Source organism: Gallinula chloropus (genome assembly GCF_964237585.1).
Source record: "Gallinula chloropus genome assembly, chromosome: 1".
NCBI lineage: Eukaryota > Metazoa > Chordata > Aves > Gruiformes > Rallidae > Gallinula > Gallinula chloropus.
Window position 1 is genome coordinate 72,371,965 of NC_140085.1, and position 24,351 is coordinate 72,396,315.

The 24,351-nt window shown below is 42.9% G+C and overlaps 1 protein-coding gene across 1 annotated transcript in view; it reads right to left on the minus strand.

Annotated features, from left to right (window-relative positions):
- Window positions 1-24,351, minus strand: part of PRR5 (proline rich 5) — a gene marked incomplete at its 5' end in the record, with an annotated part of 54,213 nt that overhangs the window by 16,527 nt on the left and 13,335 nt on the right. The window contains 4 exons of the mRNA XM_084274935.1: window positions 12,773-12,913; window positions 15,063-15,154; window positions 19,236-19,293; window positions 19,970-20,018. Of these exons, the coding sequence (XP_084131061.1) occupies window positions 12,773-12,913; window positions 15,063-15,154; window positions 19,236-19,293; window positions 19,970-20,018 (340 nt within the window). The remainder of the gene's footprint in view (window positions 1-12,772; window positions 12,914-15,062; window positions 15,155-19,235; window positions 19,294-19,969; window positions 20,019-24,351) is intronic.

A 24,351-nucleotide genomic window follows, 5' to 3' on the forward strand; every position in this document is an offset into this window, starting at 1 on the left:
TGCTTTAAGTCAGAATATCCCATTAGGTATTTTATACTGGTTTGCCACATAGGGAGGACATACCCTCTCCATTACATGTCCATTCCCAGGCACTGGTACCCTTTCTTCATGTGTGGGACAGACGCAGCCATGTAATTCATGGTTATATCATTGTGAGCCCCAAGCAATGTTCCCTGACATTATTTTTCCCTCACTTAATTTTATCCCAAGCCACTGGCCTACTGGTAAAGCCTAGAATATTTGAAGGGTTAAATGATGCCTTGTCTCACCTCTGCCTCTTGCTTTCCTCATAGCAACAGTGTTCATGGGAGGGAGAGGCAGAGAGGCTTGCCACTGCCATACTGACAGAAGTCAGCATTCCAGATCCCTGTGACTGCCTCAGAAATAAAGATCTTGTCATATTCACTTTAATCTCCAGCAAGTGTCAAGTTATGTCAATGTCAGCATGAGAAGCTGCTCTGTCTCTCTCTTCCTTTCCTTGGTGGCACAAACAAAAGATAAGGAAGACAAAACACCCAGACACAGTCTGTGTTCAGCTGGTGAGAGTTCTCCACGTGGCTCAGCTGCAGAGAAAGGAATAGGAATTTTCTTTCCAGAAAGCATCGAATGCTAAGAACAGGCTAGTCTTTCCCTGACCCACAGAAATTCAACTCATGCTTTTTCTTTGAACTGTTATTAAGCATTTCACATAAGACTACAAAAGACATAGAAGAAGATGAAGGCTGAAGAGAAGTAAAAGGTATGAAGTGATTAGAAGTAAGGAAGTTACTTTGAGGCTTTAAATACAGTACTTAGGATCTCACAGAAACCAAACAGCTAGCTTGCTAATAAAGATCCACCAAAAATGATGGTATGCTTTTCTGCCTTTTGTAGTTTCAGGGCTAGAAGTTGTATGATTCCTGGCTATATGACTCCCCTGAGCACAGACAAGAGCTGCAATCATCTCAGTCAAATAAGCTAATGTGACTTTGAAACAACCCCAACCTTGCTGGGCAATTGCTGACTTTTAACTCTGAGCAGTCAAGTCTTTCACCTGATCTTGGTTCCAAGTATTTCCTCATTTAACATTCATTACAAGAAAACCCACGCTGCCTTTATTTTCTGGGGGGGGGGGGAGGGGGAAGCAGACAGAAAAAAGGACAGCAGAGCAGCCCTCCCTCAGCGCAGCCAGGCTCTTTTGAAGAGACTTCCAAGAAACGCTTCTGAAGAGCTGCAAACATTGCTGTTACCTACTTGTGAGGATTTCTGATACTATCTTTTCACAGCCACACTCCCTCCCCCTTTAAATTATTAATGAACATTCATCCTCCAGCATCCTCTATGCTGCTTCATCCTTCGCAGGTGACTGAATCTACTCCACAAATTTTCTTCTTTTCTGCAATCTCATGAATAGACTGAGTAGAAGTGTCAGCTGTGCCTTCTGGGTTTTTTTTCAATTTTTGCTATTTCTGGTGGTGACACAGTTTTCACCACCACCACCACATCCCTGTAAGCCAGAAAGTGGCATATCACCTCCAGATCACCCATCTATCAGGGCTTACCAAGGCCCATGGTTCAGATACCATCAGCAGCTGTCTGCGCAGGCAACTAAGCACTCTGGACAGCTGCTTGCCCTCAGCCTGTTGCCTGTGCAGGCAGGGAATAACCCACCAGGACAACTGGGAACTAAGCAGCACATTCCTGAAGGAGCACTTCGTGGTTATTCTCTTGCACAAGGAGGTTGAGTTTCCATCAGTCCCAGAAGTTTTGGAGCCCAGGTGCTTCCTGTGGGAACCCTCCTGGCTGCAGCAAAAGCTTTGCTGAAAGCAACACATTTCTACAGAACAATTCTATTTCAATAAAAAAGTCTGTGCCAATTCAAAATACTTGGGAAGAAACTGACTGGATCTAAACTGGAAACTGCCTCTCAGCAACCCCATGGGTAAAAGGAAACAAAGAAATACAAGAGTACAAAAGCTGAGTTCACAGCCAGAGAACACTGAGCTGTGTGCTCCCCAAATGCAAAGAGTACATGGATTAGAGATGTGACCGCAGGAGTGGCCCTGAAAGGCTGACCTTCCTTCCTTTGCCCCCATCACCCACCAGGGTTGTGTGCCTGGGCAGAATGCAGCAGTATTCAGCAATCCTTCTAACAACCATAGTAGATCTACATGTAATGGAAACCTGTGTGGTTGAAACCAACAGACACCCTGACCTATCTCTTGAAATGGGAAGTCGTCTTCCCCCCCTCTCCTCCCACAACTGGCTAATACTTTAATTTATGTAGTATCACAGAAAATCCTTCCCTCTGCTTCTGTTTAAAATGTTAACACCACTGCTACATATAGAAACATATTCTAGACCTCTTCAGACAAAACTATTGCCCAAGACCTCCTCAACTAAACACGGGCTTCAGCAGAGCTGCATTAGCTTCATACTGCCCAAACATCTGTCCTCATCTGATTCAGGCAATTTGAGAAACAGTGGAAATACCCTACTGCTTCTTCCCAGGTTTTGTTCTCTTCAACTAAACAAGGAAACCGCAAGAAAGGCTCGTGAGTAATACAGGAGGAATGAGAGATTTACTTTTTATCTTGGAGCCCGACAGGCAACCTACAACCAGAGCAGAAGTGACCTCATTGACACCAGCCTCCAAAGGACATTTGGATCGCTAAGGCCAACCGTTATATTGCTGTAAAATTACTTCTGGTGTGTTTTTCTCCTTGTATTCCCCATTTATCTGTCCAAATGCATCCAACATTTCTAGCATTAGGCTGCAGAGACCCTGTTGTCACTGTGCCGATCCAGCACCCAGCACATGAAGGCTCCGCTCCATCCGCGTGAGCAGAAAGGGAGGCTTGGAGAGACGCAGCAACCGGGAGTGAGCAGCTGACAGCTCTTAGCTGCTCAAGGAGAAGAAATTTAATTGGGTTTATGTGAGAGGCACTCCGAGCCCAACAGCTGTATTTTGCAAAATGCCTTTCTCACACATCCCAGCCAGGTTTTTCCTTTCCCCAGCATCTGTTTTATTGCTGCACGTGTCTTTTTTGCCTTCCCCTTTTTAGGGGAGCACAAAGAGCCCTAAAAAGCAACCCCTTGCCTAATCACTTCAAACCCGAGGCCCTCTGGATCCATTTTGAAGAGCACACGAGTCGGGAGTGGTTCCCTCCCCTCCTCACGCCCTGGGCTTGCCGCAGGGCACTTCCCACTCTCTTTCTGATGGATGGTCACTTCCCAGCAAAGCTGTAACACACTGGGGGTGCTCAGCACAACCACCCACACACCTGACTCTCAGGCACAACCTGTCACATCCCCGACACCTTGCGCTGCGTAAGTTTTCCTGCAGCCACCTGGTAGCAGACTGGAAACAACCAAAGGCTTCTAACAGATAGAGGTTTAAATCAAAGAACATAATCTGAATCCTGCTCTGTCACATGATTAACTGTTTGCCTTTTAATTGCCTGTAATAATTGGGTAGTGGCAAGTTAACGAATTTCACAGAACGTGTTGCATATTACCACGCCACATAGCTGTTTATTCTGTAGCTAAGAGTAACACTGTGAAATTACTGACAGGAGACCATTAACCCTGTCCACTCATCATGGGAGGTTGGATGCCTCCAACAGACTCATTCAGTCCCTCCCCTATCTTTTGCAGATTGCAAGCACAGCATTTTTTAAAATATTTTTTTTAAGACACACACCACAAAGCAGTTATCTGCTCTGCAAGTCCCCATGCCACCAGCCTGGGACATGCTGTCCCCACAGGCTGCTGGCTCTGGCAGAAGCAACCACAGACTGAGAGAGGCCTGGGGACATGGGTCTGGTGCCATTGCAGAGCAAGAGCATCCATAATGCTCACAAATTCTCAGCACAATTGGGGAGAAGGCAGAGGCTGAGGCATTTTATATAACCACCTAACAGGCCCATGGTGCAGGCAGCTCCCCCCATTGTGTGTCCTGGCATTCTGCAACTGGCTGCTACTGGGTCTTGATCCAGTTTATGGGCATAATCAAAGGCAGGAGGGGGAAACTAAGATGAGAGGAAGAGCTGCCTGCAAGGATCAGCTTTCAGCTGTCCACCATGTGACCACCATGCCACCTCTCTGTCTTCTTCCCTTTTGCCCTGTGGGAAAATGTGATGGGTATGTGGGAAGAAAAGAGGAGTCAGAAGGCAATGTATGGGAAGATAAAAGGTGATGGAGCAGCTAGCAAGACTAGGGAGAAGCGGCAGTGCTACCAGCAAGGATCAGTGGTCAAAATCCAGCATGCTGCAGCATCATGCAGCCCCATGTCTGTGGCAAGAATGGCTTGAGCAGGTGAAGGAGCACATGGGCAGCCTCTGGAATTGCATGGCAGAAACCTTATCTGCTAGCCCCATGCCCAGATGAAAAGCTTTAGGCAGGGGCTCAGTGGTACCTATGCAGGGGGACTAACAGAGCTGCTCTGCACCCAGATGCAGCTCAGGCCAGACCTGGCTAGAAACTGATAGGGACTCATCTCCAAAAACCCACATATGTAACACTATGAAACCACCCTACATGGTCTTTCTGCTGGAAATGTGACTATTACTGTTCTGATGAGCTGGGCCAGGTAAATCCCAGCTGGGCAGAAGAGGAGGTGCTGCACCAGCGACCCCAACCACAGCATTGGCTGACCTTGCTACCTACAAGGACACAGCTCAGTCACAGCAAGCACGTGGTCCTCCCCCTTTGTGCTGCCTGTGACCACTGCCTGTGCTGGCAGATACCACCTGCGGTGTCAGTGGCAACTGGGATGGCTTCCAGATCTGCAGCTGGCCATGACAGCTGAGAAGTGACTGTCACTTCTTGAGGACCTCCCCTGTGAAGCCCTGGGCAACTCAAGAGCTGCAGCTCCACTGTGGCTCTGTCTACCTGGGGACATCCAGGGAAATTAAATAATTGCCACTAAATTAAGAACAGAAAGCTCTTTAGAAAAACTGTGCTTTGGCCTCCACTGTAGAATTGAAGTGTCATTAACTTAACTCCCCTCCCTTCTTAGCCCTTTAATTCTCAGAATGAGTGTCCATACAGAGTTTTAATGAGGTTTAATTAATCTTCCTTAAAAGGTAGCTTAGATTAACTTTCTTATGTTTCCCCTGTAGACAACCCGTGAATTACAGTACTAAAGCACCCTGCCTCAAATGATTCTTGCACTGTGGGAATGTTTCATGCTCAGAGTTTTTCAACAATCAAAATTTCTATACTATCTTTCATGACAGTTTCAGTGTACTGGCCCAAATGGGTCCACAAAAGACATTTGTACAAACTAATGCAATTAGTTAAAACCTTCTCCCTCTTACTTGAAAAAATTATAGGGTCTGTTGGGACATTGTAATTCAAGTTAAGAATGATTTCACTGATTTAACTCTACTTTGTTAAGGATTAAGGATTTGCCTGCCAATGAACTTGCACTGGTTTTAATAGGCCAGTTTCACTAATGGGGGTGAAGTCCAGGAGACAGGCATACGTTCTAGTAAAGACAGGCTGGTTTAGCTGAGGTTAAACACGTACCCAACTGACTCGAGCTGAAACGACTCACGCTTAGGTTGCACAAGTAAATTAGTGTGGCCAAGGTAGTCTCAGGTGCCATAACTCCCCGTGCACCCGCTCTAGCCCCGAGGCAAGCGTTGGGTAATTCAGAGGACAAGTAAGCACTTCTCACCTACAGCAGTGCAAAACAGCAAGTGGGCAGTAACTGCAGAGGACCTGATGCACACAGTGGCTTAACTCAGGGAAGTCCAAACACTCCTGTGGCGTTTGAACAACTCCACCTGCAGACATACCTTTGGGTAACTAACTGGCATCCTTCATGGAAGCGACGTTTTAATTCATGCGAGGTACTTTTAAAACACATTATGACTGTATCAGAGAATCACAGAATTGTAGGGGTTGGGAGGAACCTCAAGAGATCATCGAGTCCAGCCCCCAAATACCCCAGCCTAAAGGGAGTTTGCACAGTGGAAACTGCCTTCTAAACCAGTTGTGTTTAACTGGTATGGACACGGTTGTGGTCGTGTTCCCTCGAGTGCTGTCTTTCTGTTAAGAGGAGGGACAAGACATGCATTGGAATCACTGTGCTGTAGTGTCCATACCAGAGCTTCATAGATAACAAAGCAGAACGACTACAACATTTCATGCCGCCTTCCTGTCTTCCCACTGCTTACAGTTACAGAAGTGACAACATGTAGTGCTGTCAAATATGCTGAGAGGTAGTTTTGGGAAGTATTCAATTTTAAAATGAAATCTGTTATTTTCAGATGGCGATGGACTTCCACTGACCTCAGTTACAAAGAGGGTCTACACGAGCACAAATCTTTCAAGGTCCGTGGTGCCAAGACGCCGGCTGCACTGGAGTTACTACTGAAAAAGCCCTGTCAGTCAGGCTTGCTGAATGGCTAACAGCAGCCACGCTCACTCCCCATTATCTTTGCCCCTGGAGAAAGAATACTTGTGGTGAGCTGTGAACTAAGTGCCAGGTGGAAACAGAGTTAAAAACATCATAGAGGTTAAATGCCTCTGATGTGGTTTCCCTCCTCAAGCCGACAGCTTGTAAATGGAAAACTGATAGCTGTCACTGACTCACATCCTTAACACCTACACTGATGTCCCCAGCTATGTCAGAGGAATTGCTCTCTCAACTGACATGCAAGCAAGCAAAGGTGGTACTTTGGTTTGTACAAGTAGCTTCTTTAGCAATCCTGCCTGGCACCTTTGGGCCGACCAAAGCGTCAGCTCTGCTGGAATGAACATTTATTTGTCTCTGGTTCCCCTGTGTTGCACTCAGGCTACTGTTGCTGTCACTTTTTTGAACTCTCTGGTCAGCTCCCAGCTTCTTGTCTCACTAGCACAGCGCATCTGAACCTGCTTGAAGCAATACCCCAAGATGCAGATGAAATAATTCTAGCATTTCTGCTCCTTCCATGAAGAAAAGATTCCCAGCACCAGAAAACTAGCAAGGTAACAGAAATCATATGAAGAAATAAAAAATCCAATGCGACAAGTACTCCTCACTAGCAAAAATGTCAAGATTTTCTTTCAAAAGGATGTTTTTCCCACAACAGATGAATGCTGTGTCTTGTTAAAAATCATGGCAATACAAATTTATCCCAGGATAACAAACCTGTGTCAATTTAACTACTGCAAACTGCACTTGCTGACAGAGTAAGATGGAGGACATGGCTTAGAAGCGAGTGCTGTTTGTACAAAATACTCTGAGGAGTAAATCTTGAGGGCCAGATTCTCAGTTTCACGTGTGACAATACAAAGCACTGGAAGTCTTCCCTTTGTGTCAGGCAGTGTCCCAGCTGTAAGATTTCCTACCTGACTCTGTACGTGCCTGTGGGGCTGATGCAAACAACACAGACAAGGCACCCTTTCACTAGGAAGGAAGAAAACACATGCCTACACAACCCATGGAAAGCCCAGTTTTTTTGATACGGTGATTTATACTTAAATAGGGTCTACAATGCATTTATTTATTGGTTTCAGGATTTTGAGTTTTAAAGAACAGCAGATGAGGAAAAGTCAAAGAGGAGTTAAAAGCCTGTTGAAACTTCACGCTCACATCACTTTATCCAACCTAAGCTTCAGGTCTAGGAGGCTCAGTAAGGCAAACTCACAAAAGCAACCAGTGAATTTGAAACCCTGTGGACAGAAAGAATTGACCCCAGTTGACACGTACTGCAGCGTTACAGTAAATCCATTGTTCCACAGGCAGGACACTGCAGCCTTCCGACAGCGAAGGGTATTTTGTTTTTAACCACTACATTGTCTTTGGTTTGCTGTGTGGCTGCTGAGATGGAAAAAAAAGAACTCTCTGCAACCGCTTGCAACTCTTGCAAGGTGCTTCTCCACCCCACTGATGTGCAAGAGGCTGAACCAACATTTAGGAACTTTCCAGAGATAAAAAATAGGTCCCACTGGGCAGTTTTATGTATTTATTTTTTCATCTTTTACAGAGAAAGACAACAGGCAATGGAGTTCAAATGAAGCTCAGAGAAGCCAGAAAGGAAACCACAAGTTTTATTTTTCTCTTCAGAGCTTCTGTTAGTGAGGCCTCATCCCTCAGCACAAGAGATATTGTCCTGTGCTTTTTTAGGGTTTTTGCAAAACTCAGGTCACCCAGAGAAATTCTGTGAACTCAGATAATCCTAACGTTAACTGAAAGGTATGAATTAATGCTCTTTAATTCTTCTCTTCCAAATTTCTCAGACCTTAAGAGAGATACCTGGAGATACGATGTTCTGGTTTCAGTGGCAAAGGTCATCTTTAACAACAGGTTTTGGGAAATAAGTCAGACTGTTTATCCTCCAGTGGTAGTTTTGCTCTCTTTGGTTCACAGAACGTAAGAGAGAAAATAGTTTTCTAATCTCTCCTTTAATTTATCACTCTCCCTCTGTTTTCCTAATTCCACCCAAAGAGAAAGGTCATGAAGGTGAGACTGACAACTCAGTGTCGTTCCCTGAGGTCCTGTGCAGCTCTCTGCTCAAAAGCAAGTTTTGTTCTACTTTTACTCCCCTCAGTTAGGACTCTACTCTTGAAGACCCTAAAAGTTAAACAGGATCATCCTGGAGGCACTCTAGCTTAGGTTGCCTGTAAGCAACCAGAAAGGATTAACATCTCAGCTTGTGCTTTGTAACTGGGTCAGGCTGTACTCGCAACAGGAACTTGGAATGGTTTAAGGCCTTTCTTCCATGCCATGGTAAAACTCCCACTGACTTCAATTGCATGGGAATATCACCTCTGCCCTCAGTTCTGAGGGGACTGCTGCTTCTCCAATAGGTTACAGTGATTAGTCCAGATTACAGCACTGGTGAGATGCAGAAATGGCTCTACTGGATTGGAGAATCCAAGTCTAACAATTAATTTGAGGAATAACTTCTGATCCTTTAAATGGGGGTATCTCACAACAAAGCTTCAAATACACAATCTGCTATTAAAATACTTGTAACAACTTTGTCCCAGAAACGAAGGTTCTTCTTTCCTTCACAGAGGGCCTGCATAGAGAAGGTATGAGATTTTCCCCTCCTCCCTTTTTCTTTTAAAATCTTGGATGTATTAGGTACAAAGAAATTGAGGTATCTGGCTCTCTGGACAAATTGCTTGTGTCAGGTTGGTGACGCCTTCTGTCCTTATCCATACCCTCTTACCATGTTACTGTAGGCCAGAGGACTGGTGTAACACACTGGGATATTAAATGCATGGCTGGTAGGCACACTTCCAGCCAAAGGTTTACTGAGGACAGGATGAAAGATTTGATACAAAGAAGGAAAATCAATCACCCAAACAATGAAGCAAGGGGCTCGACTTCATTTCAGGACCTTTTATATGGGACATCTTTGGCAGGGACTGTTTTATTCTCCTTGCCAAAGCATGGCCAGCTGAGTAAGCAAGGACTGTGTGCAACTTGCAATAGGTCAGTAACTTCACAGAGGTCAGTGAAATCACTTGCATGCTGAAGCCAACCCAGGCTCACCAAGCTTTGCTGAATCAGCACCTACTTCCCTAATAAAGTCCAAGGATTCCTGCAGCTTCCATTTCCTCTTTAAAAAAGCTTCCCTTCCCCTCCATAAGGAAAGTGTCTTCTCCTGACAAAATTGATGGAGGTCTTCCCTTACACCATGTCAAGCTAATACCTGAACAGTACCAGATGCATCCTGCGTTAGTTACCAAATGTCTCCCACTTTAATCCAATCTAACAGGACAGACTGGTGCATGTTAGCATGGGTCTTTGTCAACCTGTGACCTTCAGCTGACATTACAGATGGTATCTTGAAGATGACATCCTCCTTAATTGCATAACACAGCTGCACAAGGCTGTCAGGGGCAGAAACGGGGAAATAGCGCCAGGCTCAACATTTGGTCCAGGGTCAACACAACCAGTCCCATCCAGCCATGGAAGCCCACTGAGGTGTCGCCGAGTTTGTTACAAAGTCATATCCCTAGTAGACAGTGATGTAGTTTTGAGTGGCCAGGTTCTGGTGGAGAAGGAGTGGGGCTGCAGGGGTGGCTTCTGCAAGAAGCAGCCAGAAGCTCTCTGCAGGCCCCACAGAGCAAACACCAGCCGGCTCGAGGCCGGAGTCATTGCTGACCAGAGGCAAACTCATCGGTGACGGTCACAGCACCTCTGGGAATCACCTTTAGGAGAAAAAAAACCCAGAAAGCAGCTGCATTTTGTCACCAGAGAAGGGAGTGAGAAGATGTAAGAAACTTTGCCCTGTGGGAAAGACTCACGTTGTGGAAGTTCATGAAGGACTGTCTCCCGTGGGTGGGCCCCCATGGTGCAGCAAAGGAAGGGTGTGAGGAATGCCCCTACCCCCCAACTAAGAAGGAAAACAATTCATGAGGAACTGACCAAAACCCCCATTCCCTGACCCTCCTCATGCCACAATGAGAGGGGAAGAAGGGAGCCAAATCATGACTGAAGTCTGCTAAGAAGGGAGGGGTGGGGGAAGGTGCTTTAAGATCTGGTCGTGCTTCTCATTACCTGACTCTGGTGTCACTGGGTGTGCAGTGCAGGGTAATAAATTAGAAAGTTTCTTTCCTTTAGTCTGTGTTGAGTCTGTTTTGCCTGTGACACTGATTGTGGAATGATCTCTCCCTGTCCTTATCTCAACTCCTGAGCCTCCCAATATATATCTTTTTCCCTTGTCCAGCTGAAAAGGGGAGTGATACAGTGACTTTGGGGGACACCTGGCCTCCAGTCAAACCACCACAGACAGAGAAAGGGATTAGACAATGTTCACATCTAGACACTGTCTCTCAGTCTAGAAAACCACACACACAAGACCACTACGTGCTCTTTGGACAGCTGAATCGCTATTCGTGTTTCAGGCCTAGTCACATGTTGAATAAATGTAACTCAAGGAAATTTCATTATTATACCATAAATATGTAAAATTTGGTTTTGTTTAGCTTGACACTTGAGTTTGGGAAAAAGCCTTTGCTCTGAAATCGAATTATTGACTAACACTACTAAGCACAGAAATAGCTCATTCCCCAATCCTCTTCTGACACTTCCCTGTAATTTCTATTAGGTTTGAAACCACAAGTTTGGCTGAGCTACTGCCGAGAAAGGACTTTCACCATCTCCACTGCACTACTCTAGGTAACGTATGCGGAAAAAAAAACACCCAGGAGCAAACTCTCTCTCCCTCTGTTACTGATTTCCATCAACATCTTTGCAATGAGAATGGATCTGGCTTTTTACTCTAAACAGGCATCCACCTTGTTAACACCTCTGGTTGTTGAAGTAGGACCTGCAAAGAAAGTTTCTGACAGCACTGATCCTGGCAAATGACTCCACCTCGCCTCCTATGAACTTTCTGGATCAGGGTGTTTTTCAGCTCACCACTGAATTCATTTGAAGCCAGATAGGGCCCCTAGCCAACACAGATTCTATGAAGAAGAGCTCACAAAAAATTCTAGCAGGTCTGTTAGCAGCGACGCTGCTGAAGCCTGGTTTACAATGGACCTCTGGTGTAAGAAGGGATGAGGCCTGATAGACAACCTCCCTGTGATTAAGGGTTTCCGCTGTGGTGTTCTCTCAGGGGGAGCCTCTGGTGTCCATTAACACAGCTGGGTTCACAGTTCAATTACGTGAATTCTTTGATGTCTCATTATGCAGTTAAGCCCATGCTCCAGTTTTGCCCTGAGGCTGCTCTCCTCTCTCCAGACACTAATTTCCATGAAACTCCTAGGAATCTTAATATCTCTGCTGCTGCTGTCATGGTGCCACAATCAGGCAGCAGTTTCAAGAAGCACTGACCGAAGAGAAGGGAGACCAGGCAAGCAAACAGTCCTACCACATAGGTATCCTTTTTTCTCTGAGAAAACTATGTTAGACACACCATTATGCACCCCAACAAATGTACACTGCAATAGTAGGGGAGAAATACCATTTCTTGACCCAGCAGAAAGAATCTTACTCCATGTTTGATATTTTTATTACTGACCTTCAGATTATCCTGCTCTTTAAAACAACTTGATACACAAAACTAAGTCATATAGTGATGAAGAGCAAAGAGTCATTTTAAGTGCCAGAAACTATATCCTTTCATTTGCTGTAAATCTATTTGTTTATTAAAAAAATTACCAGCCAGGAAAATCTCAACTTCCTCATGCCCGAAGAATCCAGTCCTGGCTCTTTCCCTCCCTCCTGCCTCATCCCCCTTCTCTGCAACACAAATTCATGCTTTTCTTTAATTAAGAAAAAACCCCAAACAACTTGCCTTTTGCCTGGAATTCCTCTTTTTGTTTCTCCTCACTGCTAAAAAACCCAGTAAATCTAACATTAAAAGCAAATTCCAGTATCTGGTCTTAATGTTTTTGTATCAACAGCTTTGACAGAAATTTGGTTCCAGTAACCAAGTCTGACCATGATTCAACTATAAAATGCATATTCGCTTTGTTGCTTACTCCAGATGTGAAACTTCATATCCAGAACCACTACTGCAGCAACAAGCAGCATTTAATAGAAGTCATGTTATTACCACATACACTGGGCTGCTTGCAAAACTTTGCATTCAAAAACGAGCGCTTTCAAAACAAGCTGTTACTCTGAAGAACCTCTAGATGTTAAGGCATGCAACCTAAACCCCTACAGTCTCTACTTTTAGATATTAGGACCATTTGTAATTGCTCAGAAGCTCTGGCATTAAGGGAAAGAAGTTTTCAATAAATGAGGAAAATCAGAGCCTGCTCAAGAAGCCTCCAGCACTGCAGTACAGGAAGACTGATAAAGAAAAGAGTCTGAGAAAATTAACCAAATTACCTGGAGTATTAAGAGCATCTGGATAATGGAAGGTGGAACTCTGGCTCTGGAACGTGATAATGCATCTTCCAATTTAATGTTAAGGGTAATTATATTCCTAAAGTGCAGAAGAGCCAGCTGCCGAACCGAGGGCTCCTTCCCCTTGGAAACAGAAACAAAACAAGATGGATTATGAGCAGTGTGAAAATGAGTTTCAGATTCCTCTGTCAAGATTCCTTCCTCCACTCCTGAAGGATTACAAGAATGGCAAACCTGAATGAAAAGCGAAGGAAAACAAAGGACACAGAGCAGCCTACAGGTCTGCTCAGTGAACCTGATTTGGCAGTAACAAATGCTGCAGACAATGACAGTCTGACTGTGTACGAAGGTGGTGAGGGGGTGGGGTGTGGAGCATCAAACCTGAGAGCAGGCTATATATGAATATTTAGCAGTAATGAAATGGGGTTGTTGTTGCTGTTGTTGTTTTTTTTAAAGCAGGGTGGAAAAAGGGTTGGATTTCCATTATTTCTCAAGATTTTGAGTACTCCCTGGGTATGGTTTTCAGATTATGGTGGGAATCCTGACTCAGCCCATCAGTGGATCCTCCTTTTCTCTACAGTTCATTATAAGGCAGGAGCAGAGCTGAAGTTTCATATCACATTTTCAAAGACAACTTTTTGCAGTTCAGGAATAGCTTTTCATTGAAGAAAATCTCATCTGAAGAATACACTGATAGCTCTGCCTGCAGAGATTAACACTGCTTGCCTTATGGGCAGCTGTAAAACTGTTCCTGTTTCTGGCACCAGGGTTTTTTCCTTGGGTATATATATAGCTGTACATACTATTCTTCCCTGCAGTTATGAGTGCTGCCAGCCAAATATTAACACTCCTGGAAGGGCTGGTATTGAGCTGGTATTGACTTGTCTTAGTTTGGAATAAAGAAGCCTGACCCAACCCCACACCACCCATTCCTTTTCACTTTGTGAAATAAAAGTTATTTATACTGCAAAGAAGGCCCCAAATCTGCTTCAGTTGCTAAGAACAGAATCTATAAGAGCACATAAGCACCAGCTGGGCTTTTGGAAGCAATCTCAGAATATCAGGCACATAGATCTATTTGAAATCACATGGGACTTGGGGCTTTTACCCCCCCGAGGTGCCTTTGAAAATTCAAGCTATTATTTCTCTGGCAGGTGAGGAGACTTGTGTTGCCGAATTATTTTCAAAGGCCTCAGGAACATAACAATGTAAAGGGGTATTTGGTGCAACTTTTAAAAACAGCTGAGTAAGTTCCAATTTAGTCAAGTCAGCAAGGAGAAACAGGTTGCAAGCCCACCTATACCTCTAAGTTTCCCAAATGCCTTGGATTTAAATTATGAGGGACTTGAAAAAAATCTCCCATCATGTATCAATAGGTTTTTAATACCATATTATGTCTATCATTTTGAAGTTCATACTGATAAGACACAAGTCAGTGGTTGAGGTAGCCCTGTAGATTTTTAGAGCTCTTCTCTTTCAGAATCAAATTCTGACAAAAAGGTGCAGCTTTTCCACCGAATTCAGATTTCATGCCTGTAATTAGCTGCAGGTGCAAATGGAAATATCAGTAACATTTGGACAATCATTTTAGACATGAAGTCCACTTGGAAAACTGTGAGGATGTTTCCAAAGTTTCCTCAAATACGTTTAGGCACCAAACTGCAACTAAAATCTGTAGGCATCTAAGAGGTCCAAGGTCACTTACACTTCTCTGGTACAGATTTCCTTGGGACTTAACTTGTAAGCAATACTCTGATCAAGTACTTATTGTGGATTTGAAATTACTAGAGTCAAATTCTGTGCTTAAGTAAACTGGTCTAACTCCACTGATTATTGCTGTTCACTTATAGTAGCATAGAGTTTGACCTTGGAAATACAATTCCTTTCAAAAGTGGAGATACTTCAGAGAAGAATTCACATCACAGAGAAGGAAATGTACATATTGAATTCAGCACAGCTCCACTTGTGAAGTGTGCATACTTCAGTGTATTGTTCATAACCCTTTCTTGACTTTTACTGTGAGCTGTCATGAGAAGTATCCTCCCTACACTTCACTTCTCTTTTGCAAGTTCCCCTTCATCTTTTCCACCCAAGCACTTCAAACCCCTGTTTGCATAAGAATCTTATTTGCATGACATGACTACACAGAACAGCTGCACCAGGAGGCTGGCCCAAGGAGAGAGAGTTAAGCATTGCATCAATCTGTTGATGAACCAGTAAAGTTGCTTTTTCCAGTTTTTCAGGATTCTATAGTAACAGAGTAATTTTTCACCTGCACAGGATAGAAAATCGCCTGAAGCATGGGCAGGACATCACTGAAGAAAAAATCCCAGGTTTCAGCTAAGGTATCCAGCAGTTTCTGCCCTGCAAAAACACAAAACAAACTAGTGAAACGTTTGGGTTGTCATCAGCTAACTGCAAAGACTAAAACATGCCGGAGACAGTGTGGATCTGCTATTACACACAAAGATGAATCACGTAACAGCTACTATTAGCAGTATGGAATTAGTATTCCCTTCACTATACCGGATCATTCAGTATTTGTGTCTTTTCAGATGACACATCTAACGTCCTTAATAAACTCAGAGACTTTGAGGTTGAAGCTTACTCAGAAAAACCTTAAGAATAATAAGGAACAATAGCTCTTGCAGTAATATCTACCGGACAAGACTGCAGAGGAAAACAGTAGGAGGACACAGAAGGTCAAATGTGGAAACATTCCTGCAGAAAGACTTCCCCCACTATGCCTCCCTCTAAGCCCTAAGCCAGCAAACTGTGCTCTGTGGAGATCCTTCACAAAACATCCCCTCATCCCTTTGCATCCCCATGTTTCCACTTACATAGAAAATCTCACCCAAGACCTATGGAAAAAGAGAACGGGGTTGCAGCTCTACTTTTTCCTGTAACTTTCAAAGGATGCAGTCAAAACCTGCTACAATGTGAATTCCCCAAGGTCCTCACAGAGAGGCCACCTCCCTCTCCATTCCCTCCCCAGCGGCAGCCACTGCAGCAGAGATCAGAGAAGTCCCAGCCAGGTCCTACAATGAAGTTAGACACCGGAGTTCCCTACAGAACATTTTGCAAATCAGAGAGGCAAATGCAAGGAGAAGCCAAGATCTAGGGGAGTAGAAGTCTGGCTCAATAGCTGGATGCTGGCTTCAAAACCCTGTCCCTCAGAATGGCCTAGGTGACCTTGGGAAAGCTCTTCAGCATCGTTGTGCCCCTAACCCATCTGTGACAGGAGCCCAATGCCACTGCACCTCCACCAGCAAGTATAATGGAGATAAATACATCAATGATTGCGAGTTATTCAGACAAGACAATAGGACTTATCAAGCAGCAAATTCAACAGCAATCAATCAGTATTACGATTGGTGTCAGAATCAGATACTATTCTTAATTTCTGTATTACAGCATCACTTAGGGCCTCAGCCAGGGAACATTTTGCCCAGAATTGCACACACATCACAAAGAAACTCTGTACGAAAGCATCTGTATCCTGAGTCAGCCAAGTGCCAATCTTTATCATGGGATACTTCATCTCCCTGCATTTTTAAGCACATGACAAATAGCACCAGCTCTGGCCCATCTGCACCTCCTCCATTATTCCTGGGCTGATGACTTTAAGTGCTTTCAGTGACAAATGTACATCACGGTGCTATACTGCAGCTGCTGCCTTATCAACCACACCAAGGTCTGTCTTTCTGCAGCACCAGGCAGGAGTCCTCTCTGTCCTACGCACTCGTGTACAAGACATAAGGGGTGTTCTTAGTGTCAGATTTAAAATATTGCCATGCATTAGATGCAGTGAAATACAGAAGGGAACCAAGTCCCAAATTTCCTAGTAGCTACAACATATATATATATATATATTATATACATATTATAAATATATATATATTTATTATATGTATTATATATATAAAATATAATAATGTTGTTGCATGATAACCTCCATATACTTGTGTCTGAAACACTAAAGTGTTTCAAAGATATAAATCTGATCATGGACAAGTGTTAACTATTCTACACCTTGAGGGTAGGGTTTTTAAGAGTTATATATGTTAGCTGCCCCAAGTTGAGGTTAAGCAGAAACTAAGCCCTTACAAATTTGGCTCCAGATGTGGGTGCTGAAGATTGGTCCTTTTCAAGTCTTGCTGCTAGAATTGCTTGAAGTCAAATTACCCCGTTGAGATAAACATGCCTTTACTGTCACACCTTCCATCTTGTGGGCAGCTTGTTTAGTGAAGTGACGGATTTCTGTACAGCAGCTCAGAGAGGCTGCAGAGAGCTGCCTGTGCCAGGCAGGCCTTTGGCTGGGGGCCGTGGAAGAACTCCTACGGTGTGTTGATCATGAGCATCTTTCACTATGACTTCCATGTCCTTTCAAGAATATGTTTGGTTTACTGTCAGGCAAAGATTCCCACATTTGCCATAAGCATTTGCCGGATTCCAGGAAGCTGGGTTAAACTAAATAATGAAACACAGCCAATTTTGCATGTACTTTTAGCAGTGTTTCTAAAAACTAACTGAAACTCCCAAAATAAATATAAGAATAACAAAAAATTTTAAAAATCGTAATTTCAAAACAAAAGTTGAAATTTTCAAAACCTCCTGCAGGACAAACTCCCTCCAAAATGTGGCGTGAAGTGATCTTTTTCCTCTTTTGATAACTTCAACACCAAATGGCTGAGGAAAATCAAACCACGGGATGTAGGGCAACCTGACATTTGAGGGCAGGACCATTACGTGCTGCAGACCCAGTAAGGGAGCCCTGCTAAGAATGGGTGCTCCTAAGATTTCTGTGCTCCCAGGATTGTCTTGGTATTATGGAAGCCGTGGGATCACTGACTATGGGAGGGACTCTGGGGTGCTGCTGTCTCTGCTGTCAAGAAACTCAAATTCCAGCCTTGGAAACTCATAGCCATCAGCAGCTTCCCAGGCAAGCTAGCAGAAAGCCATCTATCAAAAAGACCTCTGCCTCTGAATGAGATTCCTAAATTACAGCCACCCTCACGTAACTTTAGTGAGCTGAAATTTCCAAGGATGGATTTGGAAAAAACATGATCGATTTAATCATCACCTTCCCAGCATTTCTAACCATATTTTAAGGGGCAACCACAAATTGATACACCAAATTCAAAACCAAAATAAGCTTAACGCCTTGCTAAAATTTTGTATTTGCTAAACATGCTCCTCCCTTTGGAAGCCATGTAATGGTCTCACATTTCAGTTTTTGATCTCAGCTTTGATCTCAAACATCACAGACAGTATCTGTGATTTTCAAGCTAGTAAAACCAGAAGAAAAAGGGGTTGGATTTTGGTAGGTCTCTGCATCTAATTTGCTGATTGGATACTTAAAAAAAACCCCAACCTCCTCTGTGATTCACAAAGCAAGTACAAAGGACTTGAGATCCTTATAGTTCTCCTTGTGCTCTCCAAGCTGTCATTTTACATAACTGAGGAATTCTGTGTTCAACTTAGAAGAGTTTGGGTACTTGAGGGGGAAGGTATTTAAAAATATTGAAAAAAATTTTGAAATTTGTTCTCTTTTTGTGGTGTTCTAATCTGATCAACTGTACTGAGTGATCAAAGATCATATTTAGGATTTATAGATAGCTGAAACTATTGGAAATGGTTGTCTCTAGATTACTACTTAAAACAAGATCTTTAAAACAGTATATTCAGACTAAGTGGCATTACAACTGCAGCTTTGGAAAAGAGAGGTGCATTTCTTTAAAATTGTCTCGAGACTCCACAAAGATTTTCAGACTGTTTACACAGGCAATAGTTTTGGAAGATATTCTGAAGTCACTTCACCCTCTGATGATGCCTACATCTGGGACAAAGCAGCATATTTAAAAGCACACCTGAATGCCTCACAGTAGCATTGGATGCAAAATGAAGGTGACTGTAAAATGACACATTGGGTGGAGGTTATCCTTGATGCTTACTTCCACAAGGGCACACCTCCAGAAGGTGAAGACAAGAAAAATGAAGATTTGACTGTAAAAAAAGAGACAGTGTCTGACCTTGATAATGTAAGCATGAATCTAGAGTAACGCTTAAAATAACCTATAACCTTATGTTGGACTTAGCCAGACACTTCAACAAACTGGGATCTTAGTGCTTAGGTTTTCTAAATGAATATATTTCAGTCTACTTTTCCACTTTTCCTTAACATTGACCAGGCTGTAATGGAAGGAGATGGAAGGGTCCATGCTGAAGGCAATCTTCCCTTTACTTTCTTGCTGCTGCTCTTGGCAATCCCTTGTCCTTGATGAAAGCCAATGGGAACTCTAAGGCAGGATGCAAGGTAGGAATGAATTCACAGAAGGCAATCCACAGTCCATGGAAGACAGTGGAACGCATCACACTGCCTCCAGAATGCATTTGCTAAAACTCCTGTGACACAGGTAGATGACTATGCTAAAATCCAAGTTACCTTCATAAAACCGGATCTTGTCCCTTAGGATCACCATGCCTTTTGTGAGCAGCTGATTCTGCAAATAAAACAGACCAACTTTATTCAATTCTGTACTTCCCTACAGCCACCATGTTTCACATTTTGTTCATTCTTAAGTTTGGCAACAAAGGGGATCTTTTATTTTAATAATCAATCATCAAAGGACTCCTCCTGGGCCCATCTTGCCTAAATCATTTGGGACACTTGTTAGCTGATGATATAATCACCTACTGCTTTCAGGACACAGCACGTATTCTGTAGAGTACAAAGTGCTCCTCAAACTTCAAACACCTGACCCACAAAGCAGTACAGTCTGTCTTAGAGAAGCAGAAAGACCACTGCTTCAATAGACGGTGTGTACTTGCTGCTAAATGCCTTTCCTATTAACTACACTACAATGAATTGAACTGGTTTATTCAGGAACTTAAATTTTAAGTTAAAAGAAAATGTCTGAAGTCTACTGAAAGATAGAGATGTCATACAGAAACACTGTGAGTGCACAAATCTATCCCACGGGTTGGACTCTTAGTATCTAACTATATAGACAGAAAACCCAAATCTCATTAGTCTGTAAATGACAAGAAGACAGATAAGTCAGTGGACATCTCTGAATGGTTTCAAAGAGCTCCAGATCAGCATTTAGAGCGGGTGAAATGATTTTCTTAGTGGCCTATAACAAAATCTGACTTAAAAGAAAGAAAACACATGCCTACCTGTAGATACTCAGTGAAAAAGGATCCCAGTTCTGTTTTCAATAATTGCCTGCATTAAAAAGAATAAGAAAAGGATTTGTGTAATCAGCAAATCATAATAGCTGGGCACTGCATGGAAAAGAGGAAGACATGAATAGCAAAATATTTTTGTATGACAACACAGTCAATAATGCCAAACTATCAATAAACAGGGTCAACAATACCAAGACTCCCAACCAGCATTTGTGTGTGTTGAAAAATATCTGCTGTGTTTTTAGATGGCTCAGTTGCATGAATACATGTGAAAGAAAATGGAGATTTAACAAAAAGAGGATGCTTTCCATCCTACATCTAACCCTTTTAAAAATGCACAAATTGTTCTCCTGCTGTGCCAGGGCTTCACTGGCACCTGGCACTGCAGACGTGGGAGCTCTCTCTGCCCACCCGAGGGTCTGAGCCAAAAAAGGAGCACGTGATTTGGCTGACGTGTTCAGAGCCGAAGCATCCCTGTCCTGTGTAAGGCTGAAAAAAGGAGCTGTGACAAAAGGTTTAGGGAGAAACCTGATGCAGGATGATATTGTGTGGGTTTTGTTGCAGGTGTGAAACTTAGGCAGCTTTTATTGAAAGGGTCACGATCTTCTCCACTCAGGAGACTCACGGTGGCTGAAGTTTCACACGGTTTCAGTGAAAAACTAGGTAGGAATTTCAGAGTTTGGCTCTGCCTTTCACAATTCCTCTACCCTAAAACCTACAAAGCAATCTGAGAGAGAAAAATCACATCCACATGCAAAAAAAATTCCACAAACAAGCCTCAAATTCAGACTCAATTCAGCCCACAAGCCCAACGTCTGTATCCAGGTAAAACTCACTACATTGCTAAAAAGCTGTACATCACTTCAGCGTCACGTGTTGGATGTGAGATACACTTCTCTGTGCTTAGGTCGCTGTTTAGACATAGGAATGAGAGCTCAGACCTTACAAAAATGTAGCCCCAGCTGGGCTTTCTGAACATTTGCAAATCTGGCCTGGAGCTCTTTTGAAAACCTGTCTCTGTTTGACCACCTCATGCCCCATGAAGAAATTAGGTCAAATTTGACTTAAAATCTGAACACTCATTTCAACTAGGGTAGTTATGTAATATACATTCAGTAGCATGTTATCATCTATCTCTTTGGGTTATGTCTTTAACAAATGACTAACTAATCAAATTATTTAACTAGTAAACAAATATGTGTCTGGCTTAAAAAGTCCAGCATATCCCTACATTCGATGAAAAAATCCGCAGGAGTTTGATCTGATTTTTTTTGAGACCACACGCTTCATCACAGCCTCTTGAGATCTTTGGGAAGTTTAGGGAAAGCAGGAGGAAGTCAGTCTTTAGGAGCCTGAAATACAGCATCTTATTTATTTATCCTTAGGCACATGTCTACACTGACCTCACAGAACCCTGTAAAAACACTCTAGATATAAATGAAATAGAAAATGAACAAAAGGAAGGGGGTTTTCAGATACTCCTAAGCATCAAAATCCTTTTTTTCTGCTAGAAATTTGATTGCTTGAGACAAACTATCTAGGGACAAACATTTCCAAAGCCAGCTCAGGCCTTAGCTATAGATCTCTCACTGCCATTGTATGGCAAGCCCCCTTGGCATGCTGTACATGTGGGATGGGGCAACCCCTGCAGTGCCCTGAGACTCAATGGTACCCACTGAGTACCAAGCCCTTGGCAGGGGTTTAACAGTCTTTGGGGGAGGTGGGTTTTAAGTATTGAAGCCTTAAGAGTATGTAAACAAGTATAAGGATGGCCAAATCCTGCCATGCCCGCTCAAAGTGGGAATTTACTGTCCAGGTGGTGTGATTTTTTTCTGGATGGCAGGTGATGGTACTCAAGGTTTTTCTTGATTAGAGCATGGATAGATAAACCATTTTTAGGTTAAAATGACAATAAAGTTGCAGGTTTGAAGTCTCCTATGATAGATGACCATTAATTCCCAGATACCTTTTTGTGTCACTGTTTCAAAAAACATACTGATACTTTACGCTTACAGGTTTTGCTTCATGTTTTACCCCCTCCTCAAGCCAGCAGCCCTTTGCAGTCTAGTCTCTGATTCCTCATAGTCTTGACCAGGTGATTTGCAAACACCTTCTTACTTTGTATTTTAGGTTCTACTGCTAATTCCTGATTTTTAGCGCAGGAAATACAAAATGACTTTTTACTTGTCCAGTAACTAACCCTCTGGTTCACCACACTTCTGTTTTTTCAGATGTGAATGTAATAAACAACCAGCCTATAGTTAATTATATGCACTGAACTGCATCACACCAAGCAGCGCTATGGCTACATTAGCATCTCTGTTTATGGGGTGGAAGAAGAACTGACAGCACAATTAATGCATCTTGCTCTTTGAATCCCTAATAATACAAATACTTCACACTGCTTAATTAATTTCTTGTGAAGCAGTGAGGCCCTCGGGCCACATCAGAAAGCTGGTGTTTGATATTCTCTGTACCCATACTCATTTGAGAGAGACTGGCAACAAAACTGGATCCACAGAACCACAGAATCACAAGGCTGGAAAAGACCTTTAAGATCATCAAGTCCAATCCTTCCCATCCTATGCTAAACCATATCCATAAGTGCCTTATCGACCCTTTTGTAACACACATCCAGGGATGGTGACTCAACCCCCTCCCTGGGCAGCCTGTTCCAGGCCCTGACAACTCTTTCAGTGAAAATCTTTTCCTAACATTTAATCTAACCCTCCCCTGGCACAGCTTTGTGCCATTTCCCCTTGTTCTATCTCCTGTCACCTGGCTGAAGAGACCATTGCCCACCTCTTACAACACCCCTTAAGGTAGCTGTAGGTAGTGATAAGATCTCTCCTCAGCCTCCTCTAAACTAAACATCCCCAGCTCCCTCAGCCACTCCTCACAGGATTTGCAAAATCAAGACATTCCTTGCAATTTTCTTAATTATTTTTTCCGTCCTTGCTTCAGTTCCTTTAACAAAATCAGTTAGGTTGTCACCTAGCCAGATCCTGGACAATTCAGATTATCGAATAACATTATCTAGATAATTAAACATTATGGTGGTAGCCAGGTAAAAATCTGATTAAACCTAAAAGAGATCCCTGATCAGATAGCAGACCTCATTTCACATGGATCTGACTTTGAAGCCAGTCACTTTGCAGTCTTATTAAGCTTGTATATCATTGATATCAGGTCTTCTCTGCCTGTTTAATGACTTCATAAATTAAGATGATAATATAAATTCACCTAAAATACGCTAAAATAACTCCTTACTTTTTTGTATCTTCCTGCTGCCACTTCTTTGCTTCATTTTGAAATTAACTCTTGCAGCATTAGACAGAATGGAAAGTCTAACGCTGTCTAATATCTGTTAAATAAAGTTAAATGAAGCAAATGACAAGTGACTTTACTGGATCTGAACTCTTGCTACAGAAGGGGAAATGCCACTAAAATGTGCTTTGTTTGCATCAAGTGAGTATCCTGACACTCAAAAAAAGAGGCAGCTATAAATATGTATTAGCTTTAATACAGGACATCCTGCTTCCACTGTGTTTCCCCTTCCTTCTTTTTCTTCCTGATTTACAAGTGGTGTAAATAAACACTCTGAAATGCCATATGGTGCACAGAATGAAAAAGGAAAAAACCATTGTATGACTATTCATACCACACACATACATCAAAAGAAATACTAAACTGTAAGTATGTGCATATAGATATTTTATTACCCAACTTTTAAACCAAACCCCTATTTAATCACCTATTAGGGGCTCAGAAGAAGGAAAGTACAGGACATATACTGGTAATACTCCCAGTTACTGGAGTATCTTCTCACCACCTTACTGTACTTCATCAGCTTTAGCAGAGTTACTCAGCAGTTAAGCAACAGGAGTCTGAAGTCACACACTGATTTTATTAGTGGTTGGGCTCCTAAGCGCTACACAACTCCATGGTTAAGGCCCCTCTCCAGTGCCAAGGGGTTGTAAAAACGGTCTCAAAAGGAGTCAGTGTGAGTGGCAACTTTTATGAGGCAAATCTTACAAGAATCTAAGTAAATGGCACTGTTCAATTTTGTACCCACTGATGTGTTCTTAAATAATCTGTGCATACATACTCAGGGTTCAAGGCCTTGAGATACGTGTTCAGAAAAGGAAGTTACACGTATTTATTTGCACGGATGTGACATGCAGTAGTTGAAAATATGTGCTATTCCTGAGGCAAAACAATGGTGTGCAAATATTGTGGGCATAACACAACTGTGCAAATATTTACACTTGGTCTCTAAGTCAATTCAGATATCGAAGGTTTACTTACGAAAAGCATCCTGGAATCTGCTCTAACTAAAGTGATGAAATAAAAGAACGTCTTTTACTGTC